The sequence below is a fragment of the Antechinus flavipes genome, chromosome 1 (genome assembly GCF_016432865.1).
Source record: "Antechinus flavipes isolate AdamAnt ecotype Samford, QLD, Australia chromosome 1, AdamAnt_v2, whole genome shotgun sequence".
Taxonomy (NCBI): Eukaryota; Metazoa; Chordata; class Mammalia; order Dasyuromorphia; family Dasyuridae; genus Antechinus; species Antechinus flavipes.
In genome coordinates, this window is record NC_067398.1 from 216,711,645 (window position 1) to 216,725,971 (window position 14,327).

Consider the following 14,327-nt stretch of genomic DNA (forward strand, 5'->3'; position numbering starts at 1 on the left):
AAACAAAAGCTAGAATTTGAACTTAGGAACTCTGATTCCAAAGCAAGTACTCTTTTTACTACACCATGCTGATCTGGGAAATTACTAAAAGGAAAATATTATGTAAACCTTACAGTGTGAGTTACTCTCATTAAGTCATAACCAAAGCTCTCAGGAGTTATGAGGAAATCTATTTGGAGAGGGAAGGCAGCAGAAAGATGCCAGAAATATACTCAACTATTTATAATTTGAAGTAATTTTGTGAACATATACTAAAATCCTAATATGTCCTTAGAATCTGAAACTCTCTTTTGGCACTTTGATTAAATAGAAAATGAATACTATAAGATACTTGAATTATCATTAGAAAACTCTAACCCCTATGTACACATAATGCTTCATTTTCTCATTCTTCTGTACAATGTCTTCTAATAATATAAACATACTCATTTTTGGATATATTTCTACTAATTAATTCAAGTTAAAGCAAAAATATTTTAAAAGTCAAGAGATTAAAAATTTTTTAAATGTCTAGATTTAGAGCCTTCTTGATCATTAAACAGTAAGATACAACTATGTGCAAAGTACTTGAGATAAACAATTTTTATGAAGTTTTGTTCTATTACAGCAATGAACATACATATGTAGCTCACCACATAGAACACTGCAGATTTGGGTTCAGCTACAGAATCACTTAACTGTGTGATCCGTGGGCAAGCCACAATCTCTATTTACCTCAACTGTAAAATGGAGATAATAAATGTAGTTGCTTTGCAAATACTCAAATGAGAGTATTTGTAAAGCATTTAGTATAATACCTGGAACATATTAAGTACTATGTAAATGATTATTTACTTCTATTAACACTGGTCTGACTCTAAAAAATTGACTTTGACTAGATAAATCAAGCTGGTTTTTCCAACTTTAGTTAATTATTTTTAAGCAGAGTGCTGGATGCCATGTCATATTTAAGTATTTCATTTTTCTTCTTATATTTTTAATTCTATAGTTTTAAGAATGAAATGTTTCTCAAAAAAAAAAAAAGCAACACAAAAAATTGTGATTTTAAAAGAGCTCACTTAATGACTTTTAAAAATACTGTAGCCATTGCTAATGTATTAAACACTTCCAAGAATCATTCAAGCCCAAAAGAACAGGAACAGTTGCACTGAAACACAAATGAAAGGGTCATATGAAATAAACTAATGCCAAGACTCAGAAACTACTGCTGCTTGAGTCTAATTAATGAGGAAAGACATTATTAACTCAAAATTCCTCGACTTAAGGTAAAGGCATCTTGAAGTTGGAAGAACAGCAAGATCATTTTTCAAAAAGGGGCGGGAAGCCCTCTGTTATAAAAAGAAAAGAAAAGAATCAAAGAAACATGTCAAGACAACACAAAAACCAAAGTACTGAAAAATGAGAAATGGTCATGTTTACTGATGAAATTTCAAGGCTATACCAAAACAACTGTCAGAATTAGTCCAGATGAGCCTATTAAATCTAGGTATCTTCATCAAACCACAAAATATTGGGATGCTCCCTTTTTGTTCCCCACCCCAAAAAATAGCTAGGGGAATTTTTTTCCCTTTAAGAAGTCCTACAAAACTTGTATACATTGAGGGAATAATAAACTCTGATAAATAATACTGACATACTGAGAAACAGAATTGTTCTAGAATTACAAAAATTCCCAAACACAGAATACAACATAATTTTGTACTATGTCACACTTAACTAAAAGATTAATAAATTTACAAAAGAGATGAAAATAAACATATCAATGGCCTGGAAACTTGTAGAAAAAGGAAGATGAAATATATACTGAAAGCTTTTTAAATGTCAATCAACAAATTTAATTATTTTATTTTATCTCGAGTAATTAACATACCATTGTATTAATACTATTAATATCTTCCTTAAGAGAAATTAATAGATCCTACCTACCTCTTGGCTGAAGCTGGTGATTTGGCTACAATCACTGCATTCCTGTAATCTGGGATCTGTGGCAAATAACAAATTTCATTGTTTACTGCCGTGTCAATTATTGATCTACTTAAGCTAACAAATCAACAATCGATAAAAATGAATAAAGGATGTATCTTGTTATTTAAAGTTTCATCAAGAAGCCTCAGGAATGTAAACATTTAAAATACATTTTCTCTTGAAAATGAAGAAAAATTTTACCTGAAAAAAAGTTCTGCATCTAAAAACATCTTTAAAAAATATATATCATTTACAAATTCAGGAGTAACAAAATAACTGATAAATGGAATTATTAAAAAATATGCTCTAAATTTAATCAGAATACTTTAAACCAGTCATAGTAATCTCCCACTAAATTAAAAAAAAGACATTTTGCTAATTATTTTGCTATTCAATTTTTGTGAATTTAGTTCCTTTCTACTATTATTTCAGAATTTAAAAGCAACATGAAAAGATGAGTCACTGGAACAATCACTTATTTGCTGTAAGAGGAAACTGGTCATTATGATAATTAACAATTCTCTTGCATCCTGACAACCGAAGAATTCCACAGATAAAAGGTCCTTTTTTATATCATCTAGCAACTGGGAAGAGGAGTCAGGAGAGACTAAGAACAAAGATAATCAGAAAGAAAGCGAAGACTCATTTGTACCTACTTATAATGCCCCTCCAAATTATTCTCTAAAGAAGCAAGTCTCTCAAAAGACTAAAGATCCAGGTCAACTGTGAAAGGCTGGGAGGGAGAAGTGTAATCAGAGGAAGTAAGTAACTGAGAAGAAATATTCTATTAACAGCCCCCAAACCCATTCATAGTCAGTTTTTCTTGATTTAGCTTAAACTGTTCTCTCTGTATGCTATTTAATACTCAAAGTTTCCAAATTCTGAAATTTCTACCCTGATCATGGCTGATGTCACAAGAAGGAACAAAAGTTGCTCAAAGCACTAAACTAGCATAAAAGAAGCAAAATGAATTAAACTCATATTTATACTATATAAGCATTCATTTAGTTAAAGGAAGATTCTTATACTTTTAACAACTGTCAAAACTCCATGTATTAATCTTACATAATACTAATTCTTAACATTCATTTAACTTTATGTATAAATTCTGACAACTGTTCTAATATTCTGAAAAAAAGTACTAAATCTTAATATACATGTATATGAACAATTTCATTAAATGTGATATTTCACTAAGCATGCATAGACAAGGAAAATCTAGAAAGATAACAAAATAATGAAAATCCAAAAAAGAGTCCACAAGACCAAAATACCTATTAACTACAACCACATGAAGTTTTATCTTCATGTATTGTTGTAGGAACAAAGAAATGAGATGAATGAATAAAGTTTTGACATTTCGTTCACTGAAGGATTTACATGTAAATAATTGAAAAGCGAGTATAATTGGTTGGGTGAATGCATGTTCAATATTTTTTGCACTGATTTTATTCATTTTTTAAAATAATAGCTTTTTATTTTCAAAATATATACAAAGATAGTTTTCAACATTCACCCTTGCAAAACCTTGTATTCTAAATTTTTCTCTCTCCCTTTCCCCCCATCTCCTCCCCTAGAGAACAAGTAATCCCAACATATTGTTGTGCCACAGTTCTCTTTTATTATCCTGACTCAGTGTCCCTAATTATTTGGACTCTGTTTCCAAAATCACCCCTCCTTCTTAATCAGAATAGTTGATGGATAAAAGATCTTATATTTTAGAATATCAGAATGCCTCTCCTAATCCCAAGCTATCAGAATATCAGATGCCATCTTACTAAGAAACCTCTCCCCATCTCCAGGGTGCTTCCCCCCATTATGTCATCCCCATTTCTGTCAGAGTCCCATTCTGCTCTCAGCACTCTGACTCTGGCCCTGCCTCAGTCTATCCCCTGTATCTGAGCCACATGTATATATGTCATTGAGAGCTCACATTGCTTGCTGGATTCTTGGAGACAATAGTCTCATTCAGCCCTGTGACCAAACCCCATTTGGTCCCAGTAAATCTCTCCTTTTCAAATAAAATATTAAATACTCTCTAATCTCTATCTTGCCTCAGTTTCTCTGGCATTACAATATGTTAAACATTTTACAATGATTTTAAAAGAAGCATATCACTAAGTGTGAGTTACCAATATCTATCTTCTTTTTTAAAAGAAATTTAAATAGATGTATTTTCAATTTTATAAATGTTGATATTTATTAAAATAAAAAATAAAATAATTATAAAAATTCACAATATTTCTTACTAAATTACTAAACTCTTCCAGGACCATTAGGTCCTGCTATTAAGCAACTTAAAGGCCTTATATGTATGAGGTTATTTATGAATCATTTTACTAAGACAAAAACCACTGTCAAATAAAAATTAGAAATTATGAACAATTTTCAAATTACTATCAGAAAAATCTGAGTCACATGACAAACTATTTCTAGGAACATTTCTATTTGCATAAAGTATATGGTGATCCAAAAATCTTAAGTGCTCTGGCTTAGTCACTTAAAACTGCACTAAAACTTTTATAACATTATTTCATAGTTAGATTAAATGATCTCTAAGTCAAGATTAAATCTTAAAATAGTTTTTCAATCATCCCCCTAATTTATAACTCCTTGAAACAGGAACTTGTAACCTATAACAATCAAAGAGAAATTTAAGTTCTGGTCACTTCTTCGTTCAGCATCACAAAGAAAACAACTTTAATCCAGAAAACAGTCTGCATAGTAGCCATGAATCTAAAAAATAGCAGAAATATTTCTTGCTTCAGAAAAAAACTGAAAACTGGATTTTGAGAGGTCATTTTCCCATTTATGAATAAGCTCTCTCTACTTAATTTTGTCTGATTCAGAGGGGCAAAAACCAAGAAATATGATTATTTCCATTTACCAAAACACAACTTAAGTTTTAAATGTTAGTAGCGGGACTCAAAAAGGCTATAAGATGGAGATGATACTGCTCTATGGAACTATCTGAGAGAAAACAAGTAATAACATGTATCAGGAGATCTGTGTTCAAGTCCTGACTCTAATACCAGATGTTCAAATACTTTTTCCTTCTTGAGCCTCAGATTACTCATACATCTATAAAATTGAGATAATAATTGTACTAATTCACAGGATACTTCTGAGGAAAATATTTTATAATCTTTAAAGCACAACATAAATTTGAATTAATATTGTATATTTTTCACCTATCTCCATCTCTATTTTTATATTTTCATTATATGTCCATCTCTCTCCCAATATTTTTTTTTTGGTAACCCTCCTTTCCCCTCCACTATCAGGCAATACTAAAGAAAAAGAATGTCTCTATTATTTCTTGTATTATTCTATTTCCCCCCCTTATTATTAAAGTTTAAAGATTTATTTTTCTCTTTTTCTAACAAAAAATCTAAATTGTTATTCATTTATGGGCTTTACATTAAATTTTTTCTATAGGTTACTAACTCTCAAGAGGAAAAACATTTCCTATTCCTGAGAATTAAATGCTTTTTACCTAAAATAAAAAACTTGTGGAAAAACTGTAGTCTTAAACATGTACCCTAAAAATAAAAGTAAAAAGGATGACAACTAAAGAATAAACTTGGGGCAGTTAGGTGGTGCAGTGGATAGAGCACCAGTCCTGAAGTCAATCGGATCTGAGTTTAAATCTGGTCTCAGACACTTAACACTTCCTAGTTGTGTGACCCTAAGCAAGTCACTTAATCCCAATTGCCTCAGGGGGAAAAAAATAAACTGGCAATGAAATATATAAAATCTAGCATGCTTAAAAAAAAAATCAGGTCACAAAGGTGAATTTCAATGAAAAACTTTAGAAGAAAAAAGTACTCCAACAGGGCGTGTCATATTTTGCTTCCAATAGGCAGAATTTAATAACCCACAGAAGATGAAAATTACTCTTTAACTATAAAAAATAATGACGTTTAGGCTAACTCACCTCTTCTTGAATGTACTGTAATAAGAATGGAGAAGCTCTCAGATTATCAACAGGAATATTGAAGAAGCCTTGTATTTCTTTCTGATGTAAATCCATGGTGATGAGATGAGTCAAACCTTTGAAAATAAAGCAAATATATGTCCCACAAACTGACTACTTAAAATGGTATTAACATTGAGAAAGATTGTATTTTAAGTATAATACTATTAAGCATATTATATTTTCTTCTTTTAGATAGTATTTTTCTTTTAAATCTATCTAAAAGATAAGACTTTCCTTTTAAATTAAAAAACACCCTAAAATACTCAATTCAATAAACAATAAATCAACACAAATTCTCTACTAGTTTTCATAATAAACTATTACTTAAGCATCATTTCAAAGGTCAATTATGAAATACAATTGCCAACCATTATTAACTAGAGACCTTATTCCCAGGTGTGCTTTTAAAAAATGTATGCATTGATAACCAGCAGAGTGAAATTGAACTAATAATTTATGAAATAGGGGTTAGACATGTGCAGTTCTTTATGTATTTGCTAGGAAAACTCATGATGGTAGTGGGAAGTGAGGCTGTAATCATACTTTAGGCACAGAGGGTACAACAATAAATGTAAAAGGAATAAAGAGGCAGATAGTATAGGGATGAGAGGGTAGGATGTCGAAGGGAAGTAGGTAGCATGGGGAAGAGAATGGGGAGGGAGAAAAGCATTCATATAACCATGGACTGGAGTTGGGAACACTAGACAGCATGGACCCAATAGATAGGGGAAGAAAGATGGGGCAGCAGAAATCTGAGGTATCATTTTAATAGAATTTTTTTAGGAAACTAATTAATGAAAGCAGTGATCAGAAGCAAAATAGACTTTTGGGACAGGATAAAAAAGATTGAGAAGAAACAGAAGAAAATGGGATAAAGGGAAAAATAGTCTGGTTTAAGGGAAATCAGATAAAACTACATAACATGAGGATATTAAAAAATGCTTTAAGTTATGTTTTTGTTCTTTCTACCCTCTGATTTTTCCTTTACTGCCAAGTAAATAGATGCTCATTGAATGCACCGATTCAAAGAGAAAAGGTAGAAGTCAAATTATCCATTATATCATTTAATAACTTCTGTAAATAGGACACATAGGAAAGGAAATGAAAAAAAAGCCAACTATGGAATTATGAGTGTTGCCATCCTTTAGCCTGGCTAATCAAGACTCTGGGTTAATTCCAAGATCTAGCAAAATCTGAAGAAGTGAAGCAGTGGAAAGAAAGGAGAGAATTTGAAACTCGAAAACAAAAAGGAAAGAATACTTACTACTAATAAAAGATTTATCAATATATGTCTTTTTCAGTACATTATCTGTCTTTTCTTTTCCATACAGCTTTTTAAGGTTGTCAGAAAAGCAGAACTCTGCATGTTATATTTTGCATGTTAAATTTTATTCACTTTTTTGAAAAGAAAAATTTTTATTACTTTGAAATGTGTTAATGTGACTATTTTATTATCTTTTGTTTTGCTCCAATAAAGTCCATATAGTCCATATGTTTAATAAATAGAAAGTAAAGTTAACAAAAACAAAACAACAACAAAAATCCACACTCCTCCAGAATAATGATAAACATTCATTGGTCTTACCAGCTTTGCACATCATTGAAGCCAATAACTTAGAAACAATAGAGCCTCTTTTTCTCATCTTGCATTGCTTGCTATATGGAAAATAAGGAATCACTCCAATAATGCTTTTGGCACAAGAGGTTTTACAAGCATACACCATGATCAAGAGTTCCATGACTGTGGTATTCACATCCCTACAATAAAAGATTTGTAGTTTTCTTATCTATATGTTAAAACTCAGTTAACTACATTCAAGAAAACATCTATTAATATTTCACAGTTACAAAGTATCCATAAAACAGTGCTTATAAAAATTACTATTCTGGAACTTACATTCTAACATAATAAACAAAAATTGAAAAGCATAGGTTTAGACCAATACCATATATTATTTCACAAAACATCTAGTACATATGATTAAAGATCATACTATGAAAACACTAGAAGAGAAACAGATCATATAACTCTCACAGATATGGGTTGAAAATATATTTTATTTGTTTATTCATTTATTTTTATTTTTAGTTCCAAATTTTCTGCCTCCCTCAAAACTCCATCATCCATTGAGAAGACAATAATAATACCCATTACACATATGAGACTATGCAAAACATATCTACATATTAATCATATTTCAAGGAAAAAAATAAGAAAAACAAAGGAAAAAAAGTTCATCAGTTCTCTAATGTGGAGGTAGATGACATTTTACATTATGAATTCTTTAGAGTTGTGGTAGATAATTATACTGATTAGCTACTAAATCTTTCACAGTTGATTATTTTTACAATATTGCTGTTTTATTGTGCAGATTGCTCTCCTGGTCACTTCACTTTATATTAATTCATATAATTCTTCCTAGATTTTTTTGAAACCATACTCTTCATCATTTCTTCCAACACAATAACATGCCTTCGCATTCACAAACCCAAACTTGTTCAATTACTCCCCAACTGATGAGGAAAATGAGGGCATTCCCTCATTTTCCAACTCTGTGCTACCACAAAAAGAGCTGTTATAAATATTTCTGCATATTTGGCCCTTTTTCTTTTTCTTTCACTTTCTTGGGCCAGTACCAGTTTTTGCTGGATAAAATTGCTCTCCAGAAGGGAGGAGTGGTCTAGTTCATAGCACTACACACAGTATTCACACATCTTCTAAAAGTGATATTCTTAACCAAAAAAGGGAAAAATGACATTTAAAAAGATAAAACGTACAACTTTATTTACATGAAGCTGAAAAGTTTCTGCACAGACAAAATTAATGTACCTAGGATAAGAAAAGAAGCAGTCAAATAGGTAACAAAAAGGTTGTATCAAATTTTTGTTAAGGGTTGCGTATCCAAGCTAAATAAGCAAGTAATAAATATTCATAAGACTAGCTAGTAGCCAATTCTTGAGAGAATATGATAATAATAAATATACATCTGACTAATTATCATTTCCCGATAGTAAAGGATCAAAAGAATTGCAAGATGTTAAGAGAATGCTCCAAATTACTATCTAGGGAAATGCAAATCAAAACAATTCTGAACTTTTACCCCCATATCCTACAGCTTCTCAGAGATGACAAAAGATGGCAAATAAGTAATGTTGGGAAAAATTGTGACATACTGAAGCACTTTTGGTATAGCTGTGAAGCAATACAGCCATTTTATAAAGGAATTTGGAATTACACAAATAAAAGGATTAAGATGTCCACAATCTTAGAGAGTCTAATACTGGGCTTATACAGCAAAGTATTTTTAACAGCACTTTTGTGAAGTAGATGCTTATTGAGTGGAGAAACGCAAAAGAAATTGTGGTTCAATTCAACATTATTAGGCTATAAGAAATACATAGAAACATGGAAAGATCTACATGAACTGTTGCTGAGTAAAATAAGCAGAGCCAAAAAACTATACAGTGACTAAAGCTATGTAAAAGGAACCACATACACATATATGTGTGTATTATGAATTTTGAAAATGATAAAGAATAAACATGAATCAAAAAAAGAGCTAAATGACAAATATGGAAATTTGTTTAGAAATGCACATATTTAACCTATATTGGATTGCTTCAGGAGAAAAAAAATTTGGAACACAAAGTTTTGCAAAAGTGAATGTTAAAAACTACCTTTGGGAAAAATAAAATATTATTAAAAGAAAAAAAAAAAAAGACTAAGAAAGGACGCTCCCAACTCATCCCTTTGCAGAGGTGGGAGATCCACAGGTTTTACACACCGTATGTATTTTCAGACTTTTGCAATATATTTGATCAGTTGTGCTGATTTTTTCCTTTTTTTTTTTTTGGTCTTAAAAAATACTATTTGTTTTATGAGATGGCTGAGGTAATGGAAAAAGGGATTTCAAACCATGTTGATATAAAAAAAAAGATAGTAATTTTTTAAAACTATACTACATAATAGAGAATGGTACAGGTTAAGAAATAGGCAGAAGAACTCAAATTCAGCAAAGAATATAAGGGAAGATAAGCATAAGGAAAAATCTTTTGTATAGCAATCCTGCTTAACTTTGAGGAAACACAAAGTGAGTTTTCAGAGAAGGAAGACTTAAAGATAAGAATATATATAACAGTAATATTAGAGCACTAGAGTTATTTTTGACTTCAAAATATTAATCAAAACATAAGCAAAGCTAAAACAACAGATTGGTGGAACAAACTTAAATTTAAAAGATTTGGAAAAAATTTAGAAAGATTTGGAAATATGTTTTAACAAAGACGCAAATCACAGGAGAAAGCATCAAATTGTACACCATAAGATTTTATTCTAATCCCAGTTCTTCCAAAGATAGATATCTGGCTCTTGGGGTTTTTTTTGTTCTTTTAAATTAATTTATTTTGTTTTAGTTTTTGTCACTCTTAATTGGTTTGTTTTCTTTATTTCATCTGTTACATGCCCATACCATATCTTAACAACTAACATGACAACACACATGCTACATAAATGGAAGGGTCTCAAAAATAGGGGATTCCATTCCCACTACCAACTTGGCACCTTGTTTTTATGATAATGACTAAGAAAGAGGAAATTTAAAATCTAAAGAGGCAATAATCTTCAATCCCTCTATCCCCTAGTTCTTAATCTGGGGTCAATGAACTAGTTTTTAAAAACATTTTGATAACTCTTTTTAAATAGATGTAGTTTTCTTTGTAATCCTATGTATTTTTTTAAATTTAAATTGAATTTTAAAGTATTTTGATAGTTTTCACCAGACTGCCAAAGGAGTTCATAACATAAAAAGGTAAAATTCTGTTTTAAGATATCCATTCTCTGACAATTTCCTCTTAACCTAAATCTTACTAAAAGAGATTAAAAACCTTTTATAAACTAAAATGGTAGTTATTGATCTGCATTACCATAAAAGTGAAGAAGTAAAAACTTTTGCCAAGGATACTATGGTTATGGTAGGATCAAGCCACTTTAAAAGAATCTCTTGAGGATGTGGTAACCAGCAAGGGATATTGTGATACCTTTATTCCTAACACATAAAAAAAATCTGAAACTTTACCCAAAAGATAAAAAAGTCATGATAAGGATTTCGCTAAATACTTAAATATGTAAAATCATATAAAATTTTAAAATAAGCCTAAATGGAATAAAGATTATTTAAAACATATATTTCTCACATTTTTTCAACATTACTCCCCAGATTATATATATACCCATTCGTATATAAGATGCTCCAATTTTCAGAGCTTGAAGCAAAAAAATAAGAAACAAGAGGCTTTTTGTTTAAATCACTGTTTTGAATAAACAAAATTCATTTGAAAAGGCATTTTATGACATATACATGTGTATATTCAGAGAAGAACAAAAAAAGGAAAAACGAACTTAAATGAACTATGCTATATGTGTTTCAAAATACTAGGTTTACACTCCAAAGTCAAACTATTAGATCCAACAATGAATTAAATAATCCTTAAGTATATTTGGGATGATATTATAATTAAAAAACAAGAATCAAGAACAGCAACAAAGTAAAACATAAATTGCGTTAGCACATTCTTTTGTAATCTTCTAAATGAAAATCAGTTGCTTTCATTTTTGCTTCTGAAGAAAGAATAAAACAACTTTACTTATTTTTAAGGTTCTAGCTTTATTCTAAGACATGTTAGCAAGCTACATTATAAGTAAATATTACCCCCAAATACTTGAGCCAACTAGTAATTCCGTACTAAAAAATTTAAAAAGCAGAAATTTACATAAAATTATAATACAAAGCAAAAAGAATGCATGTTAGCTCCTTTAATGCAAATACATCAATGTATTTAATAGTATCTCTTTCCCCTACTTCTTAAAACAAGAAGTCATAATTCTTCTAAGACGCAAATCATCTTATAGTATTACTGCGCAACACTAAACAAAGTAGTAACTAAAACATGTATGCCAGTTGTTACTTACTTTGAAATAGTTTGGATGATAAAAACATCTTTTCCTCTGACAGATTCTTGAATTTGAACTCTTGTTTCTAATTAAAAACACAAAAAAACTTTAATATTATTTTTTTAAATACAAAAATACAGTCTCTCAGGATTACTCTATTATACAATACAAAAATTGTAAATATAATAACTGATTCACAGGCTTAGTTATCACAGTATTGATATAAAACAAAGAGGATAAACATAAAACTCTTTAACACTTTTATGAAAATCTAGGGATATAAGTGTTGCAAATTGTGTCAATATGATCTACAGAAAATTTCTTTATCTAGAAGAGTTCCCCTATATTAATGAAATCAAAAGTCTAATCCTCATCCCTAAATTATTTTTTCTCCCTACATTCAGAAGGAAAAAAAGAACTCAATTACTTGTTATCTTAGAGAAGATTTTTCACTTTTGACAAAGGGGATCATGCAATTCCTCTCCATTATTTAATTACATCATAATGCTCTAGCCACATTATAGAAATGCAGGATGCAAAAACCAAGTATTTCATAAAGTGTTATCAAAGGTACTACATATTACAAAGTTGTAATATCCCTCAAAATTTGTTTAAATGTATTCATTCACTGAATAAGCAACTTTCAAGCCCAGGGTGGTTTATGCTATGACCTAGAGATAAAAAGATAAAAATAATTCTGGCTTTTAAAGAGTTTATGATTTACTGGGGAGAAATAACATAACTGATAATGCTATGTATAAAATGCAAATGAACATATTAGAGAACTCATATATCCTGTAAACAAGAGTTGGGATCCTTGTGATTCTAAAAGAGATAAATTCATTGTTTTATAAACAAATCTTTTGTTACTTGTATGTTTGTTGATGACTGTTTAATTCATAATAAACTAGGAAAAAACATTTTAAAGGCAAGCCTGGGGTAAGACTCTGAAGGTCTTTAAAAGCTAAAAACAGGAGGCTTAGGAGCTAACTAGTTCTTTGGGAACATCAATTTGGCAGTATCATGGAGGATGGATTGGAGAGGGGAAACTAATCATAAGGTAGAAAAACCAATTGAGAAGCTCTTTCAGGAGGCTATTGCAATATTCCAAGTGAATGTTAAGATCTATCTATACCAGCAAACCACAACTAGTCATGATATTATCAGTAAGATATGGTAACTGACTGAATATGGATGTTGAGAGGAAGAATCAAGAATGATTTTGAGATAGCAAATTTTGGTGACTTGAAGGATGGTGGTACTCCCAATACAGTCGTGGATTTTAGGAAGAGGAGAGAGTTTAGGAGGAAAAACAGTGAGTTATGTTTTGAACATGATAAGCTTAGGATGACTATTGGACGTCAATATGAATATCAAGAGTAAGGAGGACTCAAGACAGAAACTAGAACCCACTCAAACAAACACAAACTAAAATAACTTCCAGATTAACATACCTTTTAAAATGACAATTAAAAAAAAAAATCAATGCCAGTAGAGTTGTGAAGGAAAAATGCAAAATTCTAATATACTACTATATATGACACTATGATTTGATACAATCTTATGGAAGGCAAAATAGCACAATATTATTCTAAAATGTAGCATATTTATTAATAAAGTAATGTCACAGCCATCAATTGAGATATTACAGGGAGAAAAAAATTTCTACATATAAAAGTAAAAGGAAGCATGACATAGAACTATCTAGATTCAAATTCTGTCTCTCGAACAATCACTTTGTCATCAAGGGAAACTTAGATGGTATAGAGCAGGGGTCCTCAAACTATGGCCTACGAGCCAGAGGCGGCAGCTGAGGACAATTATCCCCCTCACCCAGGGCTACGAAGTTTCTTTATTTAAAGGCCCACAAAACAAAGTTTTTGTTTTTACTATAGTCCGGCCCTCTAACAGTCTGAGGGACAGTGAACTGGCCCCCTATTTAAAAAGTTTGAGGACCCCCTGGTATAGAGAATAGTGCACTGGGCCTGGGATCAAGAAGACTTGATAAAACACTTGGTTGTGTGACCCTGGACAAGTCAGTTCATCTTTTTTGTTTGCTTGTTTCAGTTTCTTCACCTACAAAATGAGGATAACTACCTCAAAGGGTTGTTGTGAGGATCAAATGAGATATTAGTTAAACCTCACTAAGCATAGTCCCTGGCATACAAGTAGATGCTATATAAATATTTGGAGCAGTTAGGTGGTACAATGGATAGTATCAAGCCTAGAATCAAAAAGTCTTTTTTTCCAGTTCAAATCCAGTCTCAGTCATGTACTAGCTGTGTGACCCTGGGCAAGTAACTTGACTCTGCCTCAATTTCCTTATCTATAAAATGAGCTGGAAAAGACAGTAATAATCTACTCCAGTATCTCTGCCAAGAGAACCCCAAATGGGGTGGCAAAGAACCAGCTACGAATGAAAAATAACTGAAT

At 30.9% G+C, this 14,327-nt stretch overlaps 1 protein-coding gene across 1 annotated transcript in view; it reads right to left on the reverse strand.

The window, feature by feature from the left end:
* Positions 1–14,327, reverse strand: part of PRPSAP2 (phosphoribosyl pyrophosphate synthetase associated protein 2) — a 55,009-nt gene that overhangs the window by 24,078 nt on the left and 16,604 nt on the right. Inside the window, exons 5-8 of the mRNA XM_051996690.1 lie at positions 11,913–11,979; positions 7,530–7,702; positions 5,903–6,018; positions 1,927–1,982 (exon numbers count right to left, since the gene is read on the reverse strand). Of these exons, the coding sequence (XP_051852650.1) occupies positions 1,927–1,982; positions 5,903–6,018; positions 7,530–7,702; positions 11,913–11,979 (412 nt within the window). The remainder of the gene's footprint in view (positions 1–1,926; positions 1,983–5,902; positions 6,019–7,529; positions 7,703–11,912; positions 11,980–14,327) is intronic.